We start from the raw sequence: 24,405 nt of genomic DNA, 5'->3' as shown, positions 1-24,405 counted from the left end.
TTTCTGGTGTCTGATCTCGAGGAGGAACCGAAACACATCATCGATCCCGCCAGAGTAATGCAGGTGGCTCCCGTGAGTCTAAATCGTCTCCCTCCCGGTAAGACGTTCGTATCAGTACCTGATCGGGAGAAGATCCTACACTGGGGTCACTCGTCTAAACTAGCTGGCCACGCCGGTCAGAAAAAGACCCTCCAGCTTATTACCCGGCACTACTGGTGGCCTACCCTGCACAAGGACGTAATAGACTTTGTTTCTGCCTGTGTGTCCTGCGCCCGCAACAAGGTTCCGAGACATCTGCCAGCCGGTCGCCTCCTTCCGCTCCCAGTACCTGCTGCCCCCTGGCAGCATATAGCAATGGACTTTATAACTGATCTCCCCGTCTCTGCCGGTTGTACGGTCATTTGGGTGGTCGCTGACCGCTTTTCCAAGATGGCTCATTTCGTTCCCCTGCCAGGCCTCCCGTCTGCACCCGAGCTGGCTAAAGACTTTATCCGCCACATCTTCCGTCTTCATGGCCTGCCCCTCCACATCGTGTCGGATCGTGGGGTACAGTTCACGTCACGCTTCTGGAGAGCCACTTGTAAACTGCTAGACGTCACCCTGGACTTCTCCTCCGCTTACCACCCACAGTCTAATGGTCAAGTGGAGCGGATCAATCAGAACCTGACCAGTTACCTCCGGCACTTCGTTAATGCCCACCATTCAGACTGGGTGGATCTCCTGCCATGGGCCGAATTTTCTTACAACAATCACGAGAGCGAATCTTCCTCCAAATCCCCGTTTTTTGTTGTCTTCGGTCAGCATCCTCGGATCCCATTTCCCGTCTCCACCTCGGTGGACAATCCGGCTGCGGAATCTCTTGTTAACAAATTTTCCTCCATATGGGAGAGTACCCGATCCGCACTCCTTCTGTCATCCGAGCGTATGAAAAGACATGCTGACAAAAAACGTCTGGATCCTCCTCAATTCCGTCCAGGAGATAAGGTCTGGCTCTCGTCCAAGTATGTCCGGCTCAAGATTCCTTCCTATAAGTTAGGGCCTCGGTTCATCGGTCCTCTGGAGGTCATCAGTCAGATCAACCCGGTGGCCTATAAATTGAAACTCCCGGCCAACTTGCGGATCCCTAACTCCTTCCATGTATCTCTCCTCAAACCTGTGGTACTTAACTCTTTTTCTAAGTCTACAGGTACGCCTCCTGCTCCGGTTTCCGCTGAAAACGAATTTGAGGTAGAGAACATTCTGGCCACCAAAAGGGTAAGAGGGAAGACCTTTTTTCTAGTAGATTGGAAGAGGTTTGGTCCTGAAGAGAGAACGTGGGAGCCCCGGGAGAACATCCATGCCCCTCTCATCCTAGCTAAATTTCTCTCTGGCCTAAAAAAGGGGGGGCCTAAAGGGGGGGGTACTGTAGCGCCGGCGTCCCTGCCCTCTGCTAGGCAGGGACGCTGTTCCCCTCACCCCTCTGCTCCGAGCCCGGCGTCCTCCTCCCGCTCTGCTGGCAGCGCGCGCTCCTTCCCGGCCACTGTGCTTAGGGCGCGCGCGCGCTCCCTCCCTCTTAAAGGGGCCGCGCGCGCCGTCCTAAGGAGTCCCCGGCCAATGGCCGGAGGACTTCACCATATATAAGGCACCTCCTCCAAAATGGAGGTGCCGGAGCAATGTTGTTGCACTGTTCACTACTCTGCTTCAGCCCTCAGGTCCCGTTGCCAGTTACCTGCCAGATTCCTGCCAGTTTGCTGTCTGATTCCTGCCTGATATTCTGCTTACCTGCCTGCTAGCCTGAAGTCCGACGGTCTGCCTACCGACTCCTGTCAGTCTGTCTAAGGACCTGCTTGCCCGCTCACCTGGGAGCGCTCCTCTGCTACCTGCCTGCTAGCCTGAGGTCCGACGGTCTGCCCTCCAACTCCTGTCAGTCTGTCTATGGACCAGCTTGCCCGCTCACCTGGGAGCGCACATCTGATACCTGCCTGCTAGCCTATCTGGAGGCTCCGCCGTCACGTGCTGTGACCACCTGCCATTCCAGAGACTCTTGCCCGCTCACCTGGGAGCGCACACCTGTTACCTGCCTGCTAGCCTACCTGGAGGCTCCGCCGTCACGTGCTGTGACCACCTGCCATTCCAGAGACTCCTGCCCGCTCACCTGGGAGCGCACACCTGTTACCTGCCTGCTAGCCTACCTGGAGGCTCCGCCGTCACGTGCTGTGACCACCTGCCATTCCAGAGACTCTCGCTTGCTCACCTGGGAGCACACATCAACCATCTGCCTGCTAGCCTACCTGGAGGCTCTGCCATCACAGGTCGTACCTACCCTTTACCCAGAGACTGCCCCGGTCACTTGCCGTGACCTCCTGCCCGTTCATCCAGAGACTGCCCCGGTCACTTGCCGTGACCTCCAGCCCGTTCACTCAGAGACTGTCCCGGTCACCTGCTGTGACTGCCTGCCCGTCTTCCCTGGTCGCCACCCGCTCCCTTACAAGGACCGCCCCCTTGTATAGTAGCTCAGAGGTTCCGCCTCCCAGACCCGTTACAATTACCCTCCGCTTTCTCTTACAGTCCCATCAGAATATTTTTCTTCAAGTGATTTTCTCACTTGTCAACACTTTCTACGTCATTTGGTTTGTAATTTACAGATCTGGGCAGGTAAAGGTCAGCGTCTACTAATCCCAGGGGGCAGGTGGATCCTCCAGGTTGTAAGTTCTATAGAAAAAAGCTTTTACAATTACACAAAGTAATGTGAACATTTTTGGATGGAGGAAAATGTTGTGGTCTAGAGGGAAAATGGTGATCACACGATTGTGATACGGCCGGACTACACCACCGATAAAGCAGCCACAGCCGGTGACTGAGAAGAATCTGTGACTTCTCTGCATTTAGTGGTCACTACTCACCTGGGTAGTCATATGTAGGAATCTCCTCCTTATACCGCTCATCACCCCTCACATATGTCTCTGTAGAATTAATATGGGTCAGATCTTCACCCTGAAACAAATATTATAAAAGTCACAGACAGATGGAGAAGTCCCATCTATGATCAGCTCTAATCCTGCCATCTCCACTGGTCTCATTACACAAGTATAAAACATATAATACTGGTGGATAAAACAATACTGAGCACAAGACCTTCACAGCCGCCTACACATCATAGGGGAGATCTCAGGACACCTTCTCTCCACCTACCTGATGATCCTGAGGAACATTGGGATCTTCTTGTTTACAGTCCTGTGGAAGAAGAGGACGGAGACATCTCTCTGGTGTTGTCCTCTTACTGGATAGATCTGGAAGAAACACATACAGGGACTGAATTCATTCTTTACATAGAGATAATTATAGGCCGTGTGCATTTAGTCCTGTCTATTACCTGGTGATGTGAGCGGCTGGGGAACCTCCATCATGATGTCCTTGTACAGATCTTTGTGTCCTTCTAAATACTCCCACTCCTCCATGGAGAAATAGACGGCGACATCCTGACACCTTATAGGAACCTGACACATACAATGATACCGTCATCCCCTCGATCCCTCCATAGCGTTACTGTATAATGTCCCAGCATTCCCAGCAGTGTCACCTCTCCAGTCAGCAGCTCAATCATCTTGTAGGTGAGTTCTAGGATCTTCTGGTCATTGATGTCCTCGTGTATCAGGGGGTGAGGTGGAGATCCTGTGATTGGGCTCAGGGGTCTTCCCCATCCCTCAGACACAGGGTCCTGACAGCGCTCACTAGAGGTCTTCCTCACTACTGTGTAATCCTGGTTATGGAGAGACACATTAATAAATCTCACTACAGACATTTCCAGAGTCCTCACCTCTCCAGTTCTGTCCATCTGTTATTCCCATAGATAAGAATGATGTAATGTGACGTCATCAGAATCTCTCACCTCTCCAGTAAGCCGGAAGAGGATCTCTAGGGTGAGGTGCATTATCCTCTCCGCCATCTTGTCTCTGTCCATGCCCATCCTTGATAGGTGATTCAGAAAAATTCTCTTAATATAGAAGATCTTCACTGAGAGGATCTGATATTGTAGAAACCTGAATGAGAAGAAGATGAGCCGATGTAACATCATAAAGAATCCTGTGTAATAATACAATTACTGGAGATAATAAGGGAAATATATCAGGAGATAGAATGTGTAGATGTTGTGTTCTCTAGTTTTTATGGACTGGAACATAAGTTGAATTGCTGACTTAGACATCTCCTCCATACTTCCAATCACTGGCTAAGTTGGCCACTGCTTCAGTAAGAATCACCCAGAAACCCAAGCAGCAATGGTATTTTTATTATTTTACAACATTCTGCTTTTGTCCCTGACGTACTAATAAAACCTTTATATTTTAGGCCACAGACAACAAGCAGTTTCTTCCTCGGAGTCGGCAGCTGAATACGTTTCTTATAGACTCATCTTCCATAACGCTAATTCTCGTCATATACATTACACATGGCATGAGAAATAACAACTTCATGATGAGGACGACATCTTCATCTTCTAATACGGCTCTAGAAACAGATATGGCCAGAGTCCGTCACTGACTCCATCATCACCGACCGTCTGTATGAATGTTTCCCGTCTTCCCCAGGTTGTAATCTTTTATCACGTTAGATCTCATTTATAAGAGCGTGTTTGTAAGAACAAGACAGTTATTTGATGCTAATGTCTCCATGTACAGTGGCTTTATTCCTGGATATTAGGTTTCTTTTAGCATTTTCCTGTAGGCTTCCATATATTACATGAAAAACACCAAAAAAAGAAAACCAAGTGTTAAAACCTAAAATAAAATTGGGGATGGTGGCACTGTGGGAACACTATACTGTATGTGGGGGGGATGGTTGTAATGTGGGAATATTATACTGTATGTGGGGGGATGGTGGTACTGTGGGAACATTATACTGTATGTGGGGGGGATGGTTGTAATGTGGGAATATTATACTGTATGTGGGGGGATGGTGGTACTGTGGGAACATTATACTGTATGTGGGGGGGATGGTTGTAATGTGGGAATATTACACTGTATGTGGGGGGATGGTGGCACTGTGGGAACATTACACTGTATGTGGGGGGGATGGTGGTAATGTGGGAATATTATACTGTATGTGGGGGGATGGTGGTAATGTGGGAACATTATACTGTATGTGGGGGGATGGTGGTAATGTGGGAACATTATACTGTATGTGGGGGGATGGCGGTACTGTGGGAATGTTATATTGTATGTGGGGAGATGGTGGGACTGTGACAACATTATACTGTATGTGGGGGGATGGTGGTAATGTGGGAACATTATACTGTATGTGGGAAGATTGTGGAACTGTGGGAACATTATACGGTGTGGGGGGATGGCGCAACTGTGGGAACATTATACTGTATATGGGAGGATGGTGGTACTGTGGGAACATTATACTGTATGTGGGGGGATGGTGGTAATGTGGGAATATTATACTGTATGTGGGGGGATGGCGGCACTGTGGGAGCATTATACTGTATGTGGGGGGATGGTGGTAATGTGGGAACATTATACTGTATGTGGGGGGGATGGTGGTAATGTGGGAACATTATACTGTATGTGGGGGGATGGTGGTAATGTGGGAACATTATACTGTATGTGGGGAGATGGTGGGACTGTGACAACATTATACTGTATGTGGGGGGATGGTGGTAATGTGGGAACATAATACTGTATGTGGGGGGATGGCGCAACTGTGGGAACATTATACTGTATATGGGAAGATGGTGGTACTGTGAGAACATTATACGGTGTGGGGGGATTGCGGAACTGTGAGAACATTATACTGTATGTGGGGGGGATAGTGGTACTGTGAGAACATTATACTGTATGTGGGAAGATGGCGGTACTGTGAGAACATTATACTGTGTGTGGGAAGATGGCGGTACTGTGAGAACATTATACGGTGTGGGAAGATGGCGGTACTGTGGGAATATTATACTGTATGTGGGAAGATTGCGGAACTGTGGGAACATTATACTGTATGTGGGGGGATGACGGTACTATGAGAACATTATACTGTATGTGGGGGGATGGCGGTACTGTGAGAACATTATACTGTATGTGGGGGGATGGTGGTACTGTGGGAACATTATACTGTATGTGGGAAGATGGCGGTACTGTGAGAACATTATACTGTATGTGGGGGGATGGCGGTACTGTGAGAACATTATACTGTATGTGGGAAGATGGCGGTACTGTGAGAACATTATACTGTATGTGGGAAGATAGCGGTACTATGAGAACATTATACTGTATGTGGGGGGGATGGTGGCACTGTGAGAACATTATACTGTATGTGGGGGGGGTGGCGGTACTGTGAGAACATTATACTGTATGTGGGGGGATGGCGGTACTATGAGAACATTATACTGTATGTGGGGGGATGGCGGTACTGTGGGAACATTACACTGTATGTGGGGGGATGGCGGTACTGTGAGAACATTATACTGTATGTGGGGGGGATGGCGGTACTGTGAGAACATTATACTGTATGTGGGGGGATGGCGGTACTGTGGGAACATTACACTGTATGTGGGGGGATGGCGGTACTGTGGGAACATTATACTGTATGTGGGAAGATGGCGGTACTGTGAGAACATTATACTGTATGTGGGGGGATGGTGGTAATGTGGGAACTTTATACTGTATGTGGGAAGATGGCGGTAATGTGACAACATTATACTGTATGTGGGGGGATGGTGGTAATGTGGGAACATTATACTGTATGTGGGAAGATGGCGGTACTGTGACAACATTATACTGTATGTGGGGGGATGGGGGTACTGTGAGAACATTATACTGTATGTGGGAAGATGGCGGTACTGTGAGAACATTACACTGTATGTGGGGGGATGGCGGTACTGTGAGAACATTATACTGTATGTGGGGGGATGGCGGTACTGTGAGAACATTATACGGTGTGGGGAAATAGAGGTACTATGAGAGCATTATAGTGAGAGGCTTAATGACCGCAGTGGCTCCTGCGACCGACCCCTACTTCAGCTGGATGTGTGTTCTCGGACTGACATTCAGCTGAAGTGCCACAATACACGCTGCTGACCAATCAGAGGCCAGCAGCTGACATCGGCATGTACGCCATTAGGGGGCGCATGGAAGTAACATCATGCTCTCCTGTCACTTGTAGCTGAAGTCAGCGGCAGCTCCAGAAAAAAGACACCGAGCGGCGAGGGAGCAGAGAGAAGGCGAGTATAATGTTCTGTTTTCTTTAAATCAGCGAGTACACGGTGCCCTTGGCCATAATACTACATGTATGACTGTGGGCTGTGCATTATACTACATGTAAGAGTGTGGGCTGTGCATTATACTACATGGATGACTGTGGGCTGTGCATTATACTACATGTACAGACTATGGGCTGTGCATTATACTACATGTATGAGTATGGGCTGTGCATTATACTACATGTAAGAGTGTGGGCTGTGCATTATACTACATGTATGACTATGGGCTGTGCATTATACTACATGTATGGACCATGGGCTGCGCATTATACTACATGTAAGAGTGTGGGCTCTGCATTATACTACATGTATGGACTATGGGCTGTGCATTATACTGCATGTATGACTATGGGCTGTGCATTATACTACATGTATGGACTATGGGCTGTGCATTATACTACATGTATGGACTATGGGCTGTGCATTATACTACATGTATGAGTATGGGCTGTGCATTATACTACATGTATGACTGTGGGCTGTGCATTATACTACATGTATGACTATGGGCTGTGCATTATACTGTATGGAGGATTATGGGCTGTGCATTATACTGTATGGAGGATTAAGGGGAGTGCATTATACTTCTGTTATGGGGCCCCATCACTTCTATGTTCGCCCCTGGTGAGTGTAATAGTTTATTTTTTTCTATACACTAAAGAACAGAGGCAGAACGGGGGACATATACTAGGTTGAGGCCCAGGATAAAGGACATACATATACAGGGGGTACGGGAAGTATTCAGACCCCTTTAAATTTTTCACTCTTTTTTTTTCAACATCATTTTTATTTTATTTTTCAAAACATAAATACATAACATACATCTAATCTGGTACATAGAGAGGTCAGAGTGCCCGTACGCAGACTGGGTCTATAACAACTCTATTCACATATTTAATTGGTATAACAGTAAATTTTTCACTCTTTGTTTCATTGCAGCCATTTGGTAAATTCTAAAAAGTTCATTTTTTTCTCATTAAAGTCCACTCTGCACCCCTTCTTGACTGAAAAAAAACAGAAATGTAGAAATTTATGCACATTTTTTAAAAAGAAAAACTGAAATATCACATGGTCATAAGTATTCAGCCCCTTTGCTCAGTATTGAGGAGAAGACCCCTTTTGAGCTAGTACAGCCACAAGTCTTCTTGGGAATGATGCAACAAGTTCTTCACCCCTGGATTTGGGGATCCTCTGCCATTCTTCCTTGCAGATCCTCTCCAGTTCCGTCAGGTTGGACGGTGAACGTTGGTGGACAGCCATTTTCAGGTCTCTTCAGAGATGCTCAATTGGGTTTAGGTCAGGGCTCTGGCTGGGCCAGTCAAGAATGGTCACAGAGTTGTTCTGAAGCCATTGCTTTGTTATTTTAGCTGTGTGCTTAGGGTCATTGTCTTGTTGGAAGGTGAACCTTCGGCCAAGTCTGAGGTCCAGAGCACTCTGGAAGAGGTTTTCATCCAGGATATCTCTGTACTTGGCCGCATTCATGTTTCCTTCAATTACAACCAGTCGTCCTGTCCCTGCAGCTGAAAAACACCCCCATAGCATGATGCTGCCACCACCATGTTTCACTGTTGGGATTGTATTGGGCAGGTGATGAGCAGTGCCTGGTTTTCTCCACACATACCGCTTAGAATTATCACCAAAAAGTTCTATCTTCATCTCATGAGACCAGAGAATCTTATTTCTCACAGTCTGGGAGTCCTTCATGTGTTTTTGAGCAAACTCTATGCAGTCTTTCATATGTCTTGCACTGAGGAGAGTCTTCCGTCGGGCCACTCTGCCATAAAAGCCCGACTGGTGGAGGGCTGCAGTGATAGTTGACTTTGTGGAACGTTCTCCCATCTCCCTACTGCATCTCTGGAGCTCAGCCACAGTGATCTTGAGGTTCTTCTTTACTTCTCTCACTAAGGCTCTTATCCCACGATTGCTCAGTTTGGCTGGACGGCCAGGTCTTGGAAGATTTCTTGTGGTCTCAAACTTCTTCCATTTAAGAATTATGGAGGCCACTGTGCTCTTAGGAACCTTAAGTAATGCAGAAATTCTTTTGTAACCTTGGTCAGATCTGTGCCTTGCCACAATTCTGTCTCTGAGCTCCTTGGGCAGTTCCTTTGAGCTCATGATTCTCATTTGGTCTGACATGCACTGTGAGCTGTGAGGTCTTATATAGACAGGTGTGCGCCTTTCCAAATCAAGTCCTATCAGTTTAATTAAACAGAGCTGGACTCCAATGAAGGAGTAGAACCATCTCAAGGAGGATCACAAGGAAATGGACAGCATGTGACTTAAATATGAGTGTCTGAGCAAAGGGTCTGAATACTTATGACCATGCGATATTTCAGTTTTTCTTTTTAATAAATTTGCAAACATTTCTACATTTCTTTTTAGTCGAGATGGGGTGCAGAGTGTACTGTAATGAGAAAAAAAAGAACTTTTTAGAATTTACCAAATGGCTGCAATGAAACAAAGAGTGAAAAATGTAAAGTAGTCTGAATACTTTCCATACCCACTGTATATATCAGGATGGGGGGGTGGTCGAAATCTCGCAACGGGTCCCATCAGACCCTAGTTATGCCTCTGATTGTACTGTGTGGGGGGATGGCGGTACTATGGGAACATTACACTGTGTGGGGGCATCATACATACTGCATAACGGGGGCATTACACTGTGGAGGTCCTGTACTATGAGAACAATACGTTTCCTGTCTCCATAGTTGGGTCGTATGTATCTATTACAGGAAACAGAACAGAAACCTTATGATTCTTATAAAGGGGCAACACAAGACCCCAAAAGAGCCTCCGTGCTGAAGGGGTTATTGCCCCCTGCCCCAGTAATGGGGGTCTCCACATACCTCCACCTGCAGAGCCGCCACCACATATATGGCTGTTGTGTGCGCACAGGAGCTGTGATGAGGTCACAGGAGGGGAGGAGTCAGGGGTCACATGATCAGGGGCCTCAGTGGATGCAGGACTCTGCTGTGCTGGTTGTCATGGTGCTGGATGAGCTGAAGTTTATGTGTGGGGTCAGGAGGGGTTTACAGTGTGGATGTAGCAGAGCTGCGTGTGTACGAGGTGTACGGAGCGGAGCCGCGTGTGTACGAGGTGTACGGAGCGGAGCCGCGTGTGTACAAGGTGTACGGAGCAGAGCCGCGTGTGTACGAGGTGTACGGAGCGGAGCCGCGTGTGTACGAGGTGTACGGAGCGGAGCCGCGCGTGTACGAGGTGTACGGAGCAGAGCCGCGCGTGTACGAGGCGTACGGAGCAGAGCCGCGCGTGTACGAGGCGTACGGAGCAGAGCCGCGCGTGTACGAGGCGTACGGAGCAGAGCCGCGCGTGTACGAGGCGTACGGAGCGGAGCCGCGCGTGTACGAGGCGTACGGAGCGGAGCCGCGCGTGTACGAGGCGTACGGAGCGGAGCCGCGCGTGTACGAGGCGTACGGAGCGGAGCCGCGCGTGTACGAGGCGTACGGAGCGGAGCCGCGCGTGTACGAGGCGTACGGAGCGGAGCCGCGCGTGTACGAGGCGTACGGAACGGAGCCGCGCGTGTACGAGGCGTACGGAGCGGAGCCGCGCGTGTACGAGGTCTACGGAGCGGAGCCGCGCGTGTACGAGGTGTACGGAGCGGAGCCGCGCGTGTACGAGGTCTACGGAGCGGAGCCGCGCGTGTACGAGGTGTACGGAGCGGAGCCGCGCGTGTACGAGGTCTACGGAGCGGAGCCGCGCGTATACGAGGTCTACGGAGCGGAGCCGCGAGTGTACGAGGTCTATGGAGCGGAGCCGCGCGTGTACGAGGTGTACGGAGCGGAGCCACGCGTGTACGAGGTGTACGGAGCGGAGCCGCGAGTGTACGGAGCGGAGCCGCTCGTGTACGAGGTGTACGGAGCGGAGCCGTGTGTGTAAGAGGTGTACGGAGCGGAGCCGCGTGTGTACGAGGTGTACGGAGCGGAGCCGCGTGTGTACGAGGTGTACGGAGCGGAGCCGCGTGTGTACGAGGTGTACGGAGCGGAGCTGCGTGTGTACGAGGTGTACGGACCGGAGCCCTGTGTGTACGAGGTGTACAAAGCGGAGCCGCGTGTGTACGACGTGAATCCTGTCTACCAGCAGCTGATCTCACTGCCATGCGCCCTCACAAGGTGAGATGAGCTGCGGGAAGAGTCACCACAGAGTTTGCCGGAACTGTGTGCATGGGGAGCAGTAACTTCATTCTCCTTAATAGCCGGCACACAGTGTAGCCGCGGCGCGGATACTGCTGCTGCTGAGCGATCGCGTGTGCCCGCTATTAAAGACCATGAATATTCACTCCCATGGGTGTGGGGAGCAGTGAATAGTCATTTTCTTTAGCAGCGAGCACAGTGTAGGCTGCAGCAGGCGGCTCCTGCCTCCTGTGCCCCGGTCCTCAACCAGCCAGAGTATTATTTATATATATATATTGGGTTTAGGTCAGGGCTCTGGCTGGGCCAGTCAAGAATGGTCACAGAGTTGTTCTGAAGCCATTGCTTTGTTATTTTAGCTGTGTGCTTAGGGTCATTGTCTTGTTGGAAGGTGAACCTTCGGCCAAGTCTGAGGTCCAGAGCACTCTGGGAGAGGTTTTCATCCAGGATATCTCTGCACTTGGCCGCATTCATGTTTCCTTCAATTACAACCAGTCGTCCTGTCCCTGCAGCTGAAAAACACCCCCATAGCATGATGCTGCCACCACCATGTTTCACTGTTGGGATTGTATTGGGCAGGTGATGAGCAGTGCCTGGTTTTCTCCACACATACCGCTTAGAATTATCACCAAAAAGTTCTATCTTCATCTCATGAGACCAGAGAATCTTATTTCTCACAGTCTGGGAGTCCTTCATGTGTTTTTGAGCAAACTCTATGCAGTCTTTCATATGTCTTGCACTGAGGAGAGTCTTCCGTCGGGCCACTCTGCCATAAAAGCCCGACTGGTGGAGGGCTGCAGTGATAGTTGACTTTGTGGAACGTTCTCCCATCTCCCTACTGCATCTCTGGAGCTCAGCCACAGTGATCTTGAGGTTCTTCTTTACTTCTCTCACTAAGGCTCTTATCCCACGATTGCTCAGTTTGGCTGGACGGCCAGGTCTTGGAAGATTTCTTGTGGTCTCAAACTTCTTCCATTTAAGAATTATGGAGGCCACTGTGCTCTTAGGAACCTTAAGTAATGCAGACATTCTTTTGTAACCTTGGTCAGATCTGTGCCTTGCCACAATTCTGTCTCTGAGCTCCTTGGGCAGTTCCTTTGAGCTCATGATTCTCATTTGGTCTGACATGCACTGTGAGCTGTGAGGTCTTATATAGACAGGTGTGTGCCTTTCCAAATCAAGTCCTATCAGTTTAATTAAACACAGCTGGACTCCAATGAAGGAGTAGAACCATCTCAAGGAGGATCACAAGGAAATGGACAGCATGTGACTTAAATATGAGTGTCTGAGCAAAGGGTCTGAATACTTATGACCATGCGATATTTCAGTTTTTCTTTTTAATAAATTTGCAAAAATTTCTACATTTCTTTTTAGTCGAGATGGGGTGCAGAGTGTACTGTAATGAGAAAAAAAAGAACTTTTTAGAATTTACCAAATGGCTGCAATGAAACAAAGAGTGAAAAATGTAAAGGAGTCTGAATACTTTCCATACCCACTGTATATATCAGGATGAGGGGTGGTCGAAATCTCGCAACGGGTCCCATCAGACCCTAGTTATGCCTCTGATTGTACTGTGTGGGGGGATGGCGGTACTATGGGAACATTACACTGTGTGGGGGCATCATACATACTGCATAACGGGGGCATTACACTGTGGGGATCCTGTACTATGAGAACAATACGTTTCCTGTCTCCATAGTTGGGTCGTATGTATCTATTACAGGAAACAGAACAGAAACCTTATGATTCTTATAAAGGGGCAACACAAGACCCCAAAAGAGCCTCCGTGCTGAAGGGGTTATTGCCCCCTGCCCCAGTAATGGGGGTCTCCACATACCTCCACCTGCAGAGTCGCCACCACATATATGGCTGTTGTGTGCGCACAGGAGCTGTGATGAGGTCACAGGAGGGGAGGAGTCAGGGGTCACATGATCAGGGGCCTCAGTGGATGCAGGACTCTGCTGTGCTGGTTGTCATGGTGCTGGATGAGCTGTAGTTTATGTGTGGGGTCAGGAGGGGTTTACAGTGTGGATGTAGCAGAGCCGCGTGTGTACAAGGTGTACGGAGCAGAGCCGCGTGTGTACGAGGTGTACGGAGCGGAGCCGCGCGTGTACGAGGCGTACGGAGCGGAGCCGCGCGTGTACGAGGCGTACGGAGCGGAGCCGCGCGTGTACGAGGCGTACGGAGCAGAGCCGCGCGTGTACGAGGCGTACGGAGCGGAGCCGCGCGTGTACGAGGCGTACGGAGCGGAGCCGCGCGTGTACGAGGCGTACGGAGCGGAGCCTCGCGTGTACGAGGCGTACGGAGCGGAGCCGCGCGTGTACGAGGCGTACGGAACGGAGCCGCGCGTGTACGAGGCGTACGGAGCGGAGCCGGGCGTGTACGAGGCCTACGGAGCGGAGCCGCGCGTGTACGAGGCGTACGGAGCGGAGCCGCGCGTGTACGAGGCGTACGGAGCGGAGCCGCGCGTGTACGAGGTCTACGGAGCGGAGCCACGCGTGTACGAGGTGTACGGAGCGGAGCCGCTCGTGTACGGAGCGGAGCCGCTCGTGTACGAGGTGTACGGAGCGGAGCCGTGTGTGTAAGAGGTGTACGGAGCGGAGCCGCATGTGTACGAGGTGTACAGAGCGGAGCTGCGTGTGTACGAGGTGTACGGAGCGGAGCTGCGTGTGTACGAGGTGTACGGACCGGAGCCCTGTGTGCGGAGCCGCGCGTGTACGAGGTCTACGGAGCGGAGCCACGCGTGTACGAGGTGTACGGAGCGGAGCCGCTCGTGTACGGAGCGGAGCCGCTCGTGTACGAGGTGTACGGAGCGGAGCCGTGTGTGTAAGAGGTGTACGGAGCGGAGCCGCATGTGTACGAGGTGTACAGAGCGGAGCTGCGTGTGTACGAGGTGTACGGAGCGGAGCTGCGTGTGTACGAGGTGTACGGACCGGAGCCCTGTGTGTACGAGGTGTACAAAGCGGAGCCGCGTGTGTACGACGTGAATCCTGTCTACCAGCAGCTGATCTCACTGCCATGCGCCCTCACAAGGTGAGATGAGCTGCGGGAAGAGTCACCACAGAGTTTGCCGGAACTGTGTGCATGGGGAGCAGTAACTTCATTCTCCTTAATAGCCGGCACACAGTGTAGCCGCGGCGCGGATACTGCTGCTGCTGAGCGATCGCGTGTGCCCGCTATTAAAGACCATGAATATTCACTCCCATGGGTGTGGGGAGCAGTGAATAGTCATTTTCTTTAGCAGCGAGCACAGTGTAGGCTGCAGCAGGCGGCTCCTGCCTCCTGTGCCCCGGTCCTCAACCAGCCAGAGTATTATTTATATATATATATATACATACATATACAGTACAGACCAAAAGTTTGGACACACCTTCTCATTTAAAGATTTTTATATATTTAGGAGGTGTGATGGTGTGGGGGCGCTTTGCTGGTGACATTGTTGGGGATTTATTCAAAATTGAAGGCATACTGAACCAGCATGGCTACCACAGCATCTTGCAGCGGCATGCTATTCCATCCGGTTTGCATTTAGTTGGACCATCATTTATTTTTCAACAGGACAATGACCCCAAACACACCTCCAGGCTGTGTAAGGTCTATTTGACCAAGGGGGAGAGTGATGGGGTGCTATGCCAGATGACCTGGCCTCCACAGTCACCAGACCTGAACCCAATCGAGATGGTTTGGGGTGAGCTGGACCGCAGAGTGAAGGCAAAAAGGCCAAAAAGTGCTAAGCATCTCTGGGAACTCCTTCAAGATTGTTGGAAGACCATTTCCGGTGACTACCTCTTGAAGCTCATCAAGAGTGTGCAAAGCAGTCATCAAAGCAAAAGGTGGCTACTTTGAAGAACCTAGAACATAAGACATATTTTGAGTTGTTTCACACTTTTTTGTTAAGTATATAATTCCACATGTGTTAATTCATAGTTTTGATGCCTTCAGTGTGAATGTACAATTTTCATAGTCATGAAAATACAGAAAAATCTTTAAATGAGAAGGTGTGTCCAAACTTTTGGTCTGTACTGATATATATATATATATATATATGCCACATTCGGACTGTAAGATGCACCCCCTACTTTCCTCCAAAATTTTGGAGGAAAAAAGTGCATCTTATATTCAGAAAAATATGGTATAAAACATTAGAAAAAGGGGTATATCAAAAATGAAACTCAATGGATACATTTGAGAAAATACGAGACTTATGGTTGGATACACCTGGAATGCCATCAAGGGGGTTATTGCTGGAGAGACAGTTTGACTTATGGAGGAAGGGAGGCATTGACGAGGTCTAATGTTTCATTGTGTATTGGAATTCCTTAACATGTGGTCTGGATAATATAGCACACCTATATGTGTATAGGATTATAATGTTTATTACAATATTATGCTAATAAGAGATTTCAAGAATGTGGAATGTTAATTGTAAGATATAGTAACTGCAAGTTATCAGACGGTAATGGGCAAGCTGAAAGGATATATCGGAGAGATGCATGTATGTTATTTTATTATTGTATGTACTGGTTTCTTGTTTTGGAAAAAAAAAACTAATGAAAAAAACTGAAAAATTTATTGGATTAAAAAAAAAAAAGAATAGGAAAAAGGCTTCTACCCTGTGTGGGTTCTCTGGTGCTTAATTAAAGCTGATTTCCGGATAAAACATTTCCCACATTCTGAACATGAAAAAGGCTTCTCCCCTGTGTGAGTTCTCTGGTGTCTAACAAGATCTGATTTCTGGATAAAACATTTCTCACATTTTGAACAGGAAAAAGGCTTCTCCCCTGTGTGAGTTCTCCCGTGAATAACAAAATATGATTTCTGTTTAAAACATTTCCCACATTCTGGACAGGAAAAAGGCTTCTCCCCTGTGTGAATTATCTGATGTCTAACAAGTTTGGATTTCCAGTTAAAACATTTCCCACATTCTGAACATGAAAAAGGCTTTTCCCCGGTGTGAATTATCTGATGTCTAACAAGTTCAGATTTCCGGTTAAAACATTTCCCACATTCTGAACATGAAAAAGGCTTCTCCCCTGTGTGGGTTCTCTGGTGAATAACCAAAACTGATTTACGGTTAAAACATCTCCCACATTTGGAACAAGAAAATCTATTGTCCACTGTGTGTATTTTTTGACTTATAGACTTTTCGAGGGTAAAACTATTTACATTTTCTGAAAGTGAAAATGGCTTCTTTGCTTTAGGAGCAGTTCGTTTTTCAATCCTTATTTTTTTATTTTGATTTTCCTTAGTAGTCGGTAATGAATCAGAAGACGGGACGTGTTTCATATGATCAGATGACAGATCTTTGATGTGAAGGGATGATGGGATATCTGGAGTAATGGCATTCACTTCAATTGTATCCTGTGGGATCTCAAGATCATCTGATATAAAAATCTCCTGTCCCTCTGATCTCCTGGTACAGTCATCTGCCAAGAAAAAAAAACAATTATTAATTTTGAATAAAACAACCTGGAAATTTATATTTTTGAACATTTTTACTTAAAATGTCTGTAGAAATGACAACTTATTGACAGAATGACAGTGAATGACAATTCACAGTCTAATAGAAAGCTTCATAGGATGAACCATTGGATCGTGGTGTTCAACTGTTCATTCTGCCTCCAAAATAAGGAATAAGAAGCCACCAAACAATGTTATGTAGATGAAAATGATACCAATAAAAACAATCCAGCAATAGCCGCTCTCCCAAAGTCAGATCTCCCCCTCTCTTCTGAGCCTTGCAGTGCGTCCAAACCACATTTATCATCCATGTATTTGGCATTACTATAGTGAGAAGAACCCTCTTCATTTACGGTGTGCGTCTCCTGGAGCACAATCTGGGCACTATGTGTTGGGGAATAAAATGGCCAATGTGCAATTTTTACTCTCCAACATCGACTGCGAGCTAATGTCCAGAAAGTGGCCGTGGAGTCAAAATAGTCACTACTCCTATAGATTAATTCACTGAGGGTTATCATTTCCAAAATGCAGTCACTTTATGGGGATTTCTATTGCTCTGGTTTTCTGCCATTTTGTCATATTAAGGTTTCTGCAAATGTTGTGTCCCATCTCCTCTGGGATCTGCAAGATCTGCATTCAAATAGCTAAATGGCGCTCCTTCCCTTCTTACCCTGCCATGTGCCCAGACAGTAGTCTACAACCGTATATAGGGGATTGTCACATTCAAGAGTATCTGGAAATAATTTGTAAGGTCCATTTGTTTCCTATTATCCTTTGTGAAGAATTTCAAAGTTATCATCACATAAAGTGACACACGTCAGATTTGAAAAATGGAACCTGATTAGGAACAAAAAACTGTCTGCAGGAAGGAGTTAAATCAGAGTATTTTGGGAACGAACTGCTGTAGTCAAAAACTGTGAGTATAGACAGTAACACATCCACTGAAATGATCAAACTGAACAGTCTTCTCAGTAAATAGTGAGTAACTAGTGGTGAAGCCTCTCTGGGGTAATTAGAGTCTGGGGCTCGGTGGCTCTTCATCATCTAAACTATCGTAAGGGACAATATTTTCTGTCAGATAAATTTCAAGAAGAAATATTAGACATGGAAAGAGAACTTTTTATAATAGTGCAGAGATGAGGGGTCTTAAATCTAGACCTCGGGCATTGGGAAGACGTATTGGAGACCTTCTTTTAAAGACCACCATGGAGTTACAGAGACACATAAGTGAGTCAGGCCGATCCCACCACAATCAAGCTATCATAGAGAATGAACCTGTAAAAAAGACAGAATAAAAGATTTGTTACATCCCCAACAGGAACGTATATATAAGGGAGAGCTCCAACACTAAACCGGAGTCGCACTCGTTTATGGTGGGCCATTGGAGGTATGATGAGTCCTGACCAGGAGAGTAGAGAAAGTATTAGTGCCCCCATTTCAGGAGAGATTGTGCAGGAATCTGAATTCCTTAGGATTGAAAACATAATGGAATTTATGACGTGGAGTGAATCCATGAAACCAGGGCTGGAGCCATGCCACCACATCTCCTGCAGGCGTGAATAGATGTATATTACAGCCATCAGCCACGCACAGCTTAGAGACATATCATGGCACAGGTGTAATGTTATTTATGTAGTTTATCGCAATCCTGCTTGAAGATAGTTTGAAAAGTCGGGATAAAGGGAAACTGTTGTTATTGTACAGATATTCACACCTGGCCCTCACTGTACATTTAATGTTGTCGATCATAAAAGTGAAGTTTGGTCAGAAAGACTGGACCTGGTCTTGTAGGGACCATATGAGCACATTCAGCCGCACAGAAGGGAGAGAAGGTAGATTCATCCAATAAGATATCAGGGATCTAGGAAGCCAACAGCATCATCACCCTCCGCTTTCTCTTACAGGCCCATCAGAATATTTTTCTACAAGTGATTTTCTCACTTGTCAGCACTTTCTACGTACGCTGTCATTTGACTTTGTAGTTTACAGACCTGGGCAGGTAACGGTCAGCGTCTTCTAATCCCGGGAGGTAGGTGGATCCTCCAGGTTGTAAATTCTACAGAAAAGGGCTTTTACAATTACACAAAGTAATGTGAACAGTTTGGGATGGAGGAAAATGTTGTGATCTAGAGGGAAAATGGTGATCACCCGATTGTGATACGGCCGGACTACACACGACTGATAAAGCAGCCACCGGCTGTGACTGAGAAGAATCTGTGACTTTTCTGCATTTAGTGGTCACTACTCACCTGGGTAGTCATATGTAGGAATCTCCTCCTTACACCAATCATCACCCCTCACATATGTCTCTGTAGTATTAATATGGGTCAGATCTTCACCCTGAAACAAATATTGTAAAAGTCACAGACAGATGGAGAAGTCACATCTATGATCAGCTCTAATCTTGCCATCTCCACCGGTCTCATTACACAAGTAGAAAACATATAATACTGGTGGATAAAACAAGACCGAACACAAGACCTTTACAGCCATCTACACATCACAGGGGAGATCTCATGAAACCTTCTCTCCATCTCCCTGATGATCCTGAGGAACATTGGGATCTTCTTGTTTACAGTCCTGTGGAAGAAGAGGACGGGGACATCTCTCTGGTGTTGTGCTCTTACTGGATAGATCTGGAGAAAACACATACAGGGACTGAATTCATTCTTTACATACAGATAATTATAGGCCGTGTGTATTTAGTCCTGTCTATTACCTGGTGATGTGAGGGGCTGGGGAACCTCTATCATGATGTCCTTGTACAGATCTTTGTGTCCTTCTAAATACTCCCACTCCTCCATGGAGAAATAGACGGCGACATCCTGACACCTTATAGGAACCTGACACATACAATGATACCGTCATCCCCCGATCCCTCCATAGCGTTACTGTATAATGTCCCAGCATTGCCAGCAGTGTCACCTCTCCAGTCAGCAGCTCAATCATCTTGTAGGTGAGTTCTAGGATCTTCTGGTCATTGATGTCCTCATGTATCAGGGGGTGAGATGGAGGCCCTGTGATTGGGCTCAGGGGTCTTCCCCAACCCTCAGACACAGGGTCCTGACAGCGCTCACTAGAGGTCTTCTTCACCACTGTGTAATCCTGGTTATGGAGAGACACATTAATAAATCTCACTACAGACATTTCCAGAGTCCTCACCTCTCCAGTTCTGTCCATCTGTTATTCCCATAGATAAAAATGATGTAATGTGACGTCATCAGAATCTCTCACCTCTCCAGTAAGCCGGAAGAGGATCTCTAGGGTGAGGTGTAATAACCTCTCCGCCATCTTGTCTCTGTCCATGTCCATCCTTGATAGGTGATTTAGAAAAATTCTCTTAATATAGAAGATCTTCACTGAGAGGATCTGATATTGTAGAAACCTGAATGAGAAGAAGATGAGCCGATGTAACATCATAAAGAATTCTGTGTAATAATACAATTACTGGAGACAATAAGGGAAATATATCAGGACATAGAATGTGTAGATGTTGTGTTCTCTAGTTTTTATGGACTGGAACATAAGTTGAATTGCTGACTTAGACATCTCCTCCATACTTCCAATCACTGGCTAAGTTGGCCACTGCTTCAGTAAGAATCACCCAGAAACCCAAGCAGCAATGGTATTTTTATTATTTTACAACATTCTGCTTTTGTCCGTGACGTACTAATAAAACCTATATACACTGCTCAAAAAAATAAAGGGAACACTCAAATAACACATCCTAGATCTGAATGAATGAAATATTCTCATTGAATACTTTGTTCTGTACAAAGTTGAATGTGCTGACAACAAAATCACACAAAAATCATCAATGGAAATCAAATTTATTAACCAATGGAGGCCTGGATTTGGAGTCACCCCCAAAATTAAAGTGGAAAAACACACTACAGGCTGATCCAACTTTGATGTAATGTCCTTAAAACAAGTCAAAGTGAGGCTCAGTGTTGTGTGTGGCCTCCACGTGCCTGTATGACCTCCCTACAACGCCTGGGCATGCTCCTGATGAGGTTGCAGATGGTCTCCTGTGGGATCTCCTCTCAGATCTGGACTAAAGCATCCACCAACTCCTGGACAGTCTGTGGTGCAACGTGACGTTGGTGGATGGAGCGAGACATGATGTCCCAGATGTGCTCAATCTGATTCAGGTCTGGGGAACGGGCGGGCCAGTCCATAGCTTCAATGCATTCATCTTGCAGGAACTGCTGACACACTCCAGCCACATGAGGTCTGGCATTGTCCTGCATTAGGAGGAACCCAGGGCCAACCACGCCAGTATATGGTCTCACAAGGGGTCTGAGGATCTCATCTCAGTACCTAATGGCAGTCAGGCTACCTCTGGAGAGCACATGGAGGGCTGTGCGGCCCTCCAAAGAAATGCCACCCCACACCATTACTGACCCACTGCCAAACCGGTCATGCTGAAGGATGTTGCAGGCAGCAGATCGCTCTCCACGGCGTCTCCAGACTCTTTCACGTCTGTCACATGTGCTCAGTGTGAACCTGCTTTCATCTGTGGGGACTTTGCCAATCCTGGTGTTCTGTGGCAAATGCCAAGCGTCCTGCACAGTGTTGGGCTGTGAGCACAACCCCCATCTGTGGATGTCGGGCCCTCATACCACCCTCATGGAGTCGGTTTCTAACCATTTGTGCAGACACATGCACATTTGTGGCCTGCTGGAGGTCATTTTGCAGGGCTCTGGCAGTGCTCCTCCTGTTCCTCCTGGCACAAAGGCGGAGGTAGCGGTCCTGCTGCTGGGTTGTTGCCCTCCTACGGCCCCCTCCACATCTCCTGGTGTACTGACCTGTCTCCTGGTAGCGACTCCAGCCTCTGGACAGTACGCTGACAGACACAGCAAACCTTCTTCCCACAGCTTGCATTGATGTGCCATCCTGGATGAGCTGCACTACCTGAGCAACTTCTGTGGGTTGTAGAGTCCGTCTCATGCTACCACGAGTGTGAAAGCACAACCAACATTCAAAAGTGACCAAAACATCAGCCAGAAAGCATTGGTACTGAGATGTTGTCTGTGGTCCCCACCAACAGAACCACTCCTTTATTGACTGTGTCTTGATAATTGCCAATAACTTCCATCTATTGTCTATTCCATTTGCACAACAGCATGTGAAATTGATTGTCAATCAGTGTTGCTTCCTAAGTGGACAGCTTGATTTCACAGAAGTTTGATATACTTGGAGTTATATTCTATTGTATAAGTGTTCCCTTTATTTTTTTGAGCAGTGTATTTTAGGCCACAGACAACAAGCAGTTTCTTCCTCGGAGTCGGCAGCTGAATACGTTTCTTATAGACTCATCTTCCATAACGTTAATTCTCGTCATATACATTACACATGGCATGAGAAATAACAACTTCATGATGAGGACGACATCTTCATCTTCTAATACGGCTCTAGAAACAAATTTGGCCAAAGTCCGTCACTGACTACATCATCACCGACCGTCTATATGAATGTTTCCCGTCTTCCCCAGGTTGTAATCTTTTATCACGTTAGATCTCATTTATAAGAGCGTGTTTGTAAGAACAAGACAGTTATTTGATGCTAATGTCTCCATGTACAGTGGTTTTATTCCTGGATATTATGTTTCTTTTAGCATTTTCCTGTAGGCTTCCATATATTACATGAAAAACACCAAAAAAAGAAAACCAAGTGTTAAAACATAAAATAAAACTGGGGATGGTCGTACTGTGGGAACATTATACTGTATGTGGGGGAGGATGGTTGTAATGTGGGAACATTATACTGTATGTGGGGGGATGGTGGTAATGTGGGAACATTATACTGTATGCGGGGGGATGGTGGCACTGTGGGAACATTATACTGTATGCGGGGGGGATGGTGGTAATGTGGGAATATTATATTGTATGTGGAGGGATGGCGGTACTGTGACAACATTATACTGTATGTGGGAAGATTGCAGAACTGTGGGAACATTATACTGTATATGGGGGGGATGGTGGCACTGTGGGGACATTATACTGCATGTGGGGGGAATGGTTGTAATGTGGGAATATTATATTGTATGTGGGGGGATGGCGGGACTGTGACAACATTGTACTGTATGTGGGAAGATTGCGGAACTGTGGGAACATTATACTGTATGTGGGAAGATGGCGGTACTATGAGAACATTATACTGTATGTGGGGGGATGGTGGTAATGTGGGAACATTATACTGTATGTGGGGGGATGGCAGTACTGTGAGAACATTATACTGTATGTGGGAAGATGGCGGTACTGTGAGAACATTATACTGTATGTGGGGGGATGGCGGTACTGTGAGAACATTATACTGTATGTGGGGGGATGGTGGTACTGTGAGAACATTATACTGTATGTGGGGGGATGGCGGTACTGTGGGAACATTATACTGTATGTGGGGGGGATGGTGGTAATGTGGGAACATTATACTGTATGTGGGGGGATGGCGGTACTGTGAGAACATTATACGGTGTGGGGAAATAGAGGTACTATGAGAGCATTATATTGAGAGGCTTAATGACCGCAGTGGCTCCTGCGACCGACCCCTACTTCAGCTGGATGTGTGTTCTCGGACTGACATTCAGCTGAAGTGCCATAATACACGCTGCTGACCAATCAGAGGCCAGCAGCTGACATCGGCATGTATGCCATTAGGGGGCGCATGGAAGTAACATCATGCTCTCCTGTCACTTCCAGCTGAAGTCAGCGGCAGCTCCAGAAAGAAGACACCGAGCGGCGAGGGAGCAGAGAGAAGGCGAGTATAATGTTCTGTTTTCTTTAAATCAGCGAGTACACGGTGCCCTTGGCCATAATACTACATGTAAGAGTGTGGGCTGTGCATTATACTACATGTAAGAGTATGGGCTGTGCATTATACTACATGTATGGACTATGGGTTGTGCATTATACTACATGTATGAGTATGGGCTGTGCATTATACTACATGTATGAGTATGGGCTGTGCATTATACTACATGTATGGACTATGGGCTGTGCATTATACTACATGTATGGACTATGGGCTGTGCATTATACTACATGTATGAGTATGGGCTGTGCATTATACTACATGGATGACTATGGGCTGTGCATTATACTACATGTATGACTGTGGACTGTGCCAGGGGCGGAACTACCGCCCGTGCAGCCGGTTCATTGAACGGGGGCCCCGAGGGAGAGGGGGCCCCTTCAGCCTCCAGCAGGGCCGCCATCAGGGCATGACTGCCCTGACTCCAGTATGGGGCCCAGCCGGTAGGGGCCCCCTTGGGGGCCCCCCTCTTGTGCGTCTCTCTCCTCATGGGGCCCCCGGCCCCATGCTAAGCGCCGGGGCATCTCAGCGCTGCGCTGCTTCGGCAGCGCTTTCATGATTCCCCTGACTTCCGGTCATGTGACGGCACCGTCACATGACCGGAAGTCAGGAGAACCTGGTGTCAGCGATTTGGACGAGCGCCAGGATTCTGCAGGGATCGCATGGGGGTAAGTATAACAAGTTTTTTTTTTTTTTAAATACAATTTACTAGGAGTGGGGGGAATGGGAGATGCACATGTGGTGGAGGGGGATGAG

General features: G+C 47.6%; 2 protein-coding genes across 2 annotated transcripts in view; both read right to left on the bottom strand.

Annotated features, from left to right (window-relative positions):
- The window catches only part of LOC141191459 (uncharacterized), a 56,780-nt gene that overhangs the window by 14,926 nt on the left and 17,449 nt on the right, over positions 1 to 24,405 (bottom strand). The window contains exons 2-8 of the mRNA XM_073661351.1: positions 20,071 to 20,221; positions 19,762 to 19,941; positions 19,556 to 19,679; positions 19,360 to 19,472; positions 19,086 to 19,176; positions 15,989 to 16,802; positions 15,631 to 15,637 (exon numbers count right to left, since the gene is read on the bottom strand). Coding sequence (XP_073517452.1) covers positions 15,631 to 15,637; positions 15,989 to 16,802; positions 19,086 to 19,176; positions 19,360 to 19,472; positions 19,556 to 19,679; positions 19,762 to 19,941; positions 20,071 to 20,221 — 1,480 coding nt within the window. The remainder of the gene's footprint in view (positions 1 to 15,630; positions 15,638 to 15,988; positions 16,803 to 19,085; positions 19,177 to 19,359; positions 19,473 to 19,555; positions 19,680 to 19,761; positions 19,942 to 20,070; positions 20,222 to 24,405) is intronic.
- Positions 3,336 to 10,130, bottom strand: LOC141191474 (gastrula zinc finger protein XlCGF66.1-like). Its single transcript, XM_073661376.1, has 4 exons — positions 10,078 to 10,130; positions 3,869 to 4,019; positions 3,560 to 3,739; positions 3,336 to 3,476 (listed from the first exon to the last, which is right to left on the bottom strand). The coding sequence occupies exons 1-4, from the start codon at positions 10,101 to 10,103 to the stop codon at positions 3,336 to 3,338; spliced, it is 498 nt and encodes a 165-aa protein (XP_073517477.1). The 5' UTR covers positions 10,104 to 10,130.

This window comes from Phyllobates terribilis, unplaced genomic scaffold, assembly GCF_046119375.1.
Source record: "Phyllobates terribilis strain yellow unplaced genomic scaffold, ASM4611937v1 Scaffold_46__1_contigs__length_10046794, whole genome shotgun sequence".
Classification (NCBI taxonomy): domain Eukaryota; kingdom Metazoa; phylum Chordata; class Amphibia; order Anura; family Dendrobatidae; genus Phyllobates; species Phyllobates terribilis.
Note: the sequence above shows the minus strand (reverse complement) of the source record. Positions and strands in the feature narration are given on the sequence as shown.

Excerpts from the sequence above, each read along its gene's own strand:
- LOC141191474 (XM_073661376.1), bottom strand. The coding sequence starts at position 10,103 with ATGTGGTGGCGGCTCTGCAGGTGGAG. Across the intron at positions 3,740-3,868 it reads TCTTCCGGCTTACTGGAGAG|GATTACACAGTAGTGAGGAA; the intron begins GTGAGAGATTCT and ends CTCCATAACCAG. Across the intron at positions 3,477-3,559 it reads TTGAGCTGCTGACTGGAGAG|GTTCCTATAAGGTGTCAGGA; the intron begins GTGACACTGCTG and ends TGTATGTGTCAG.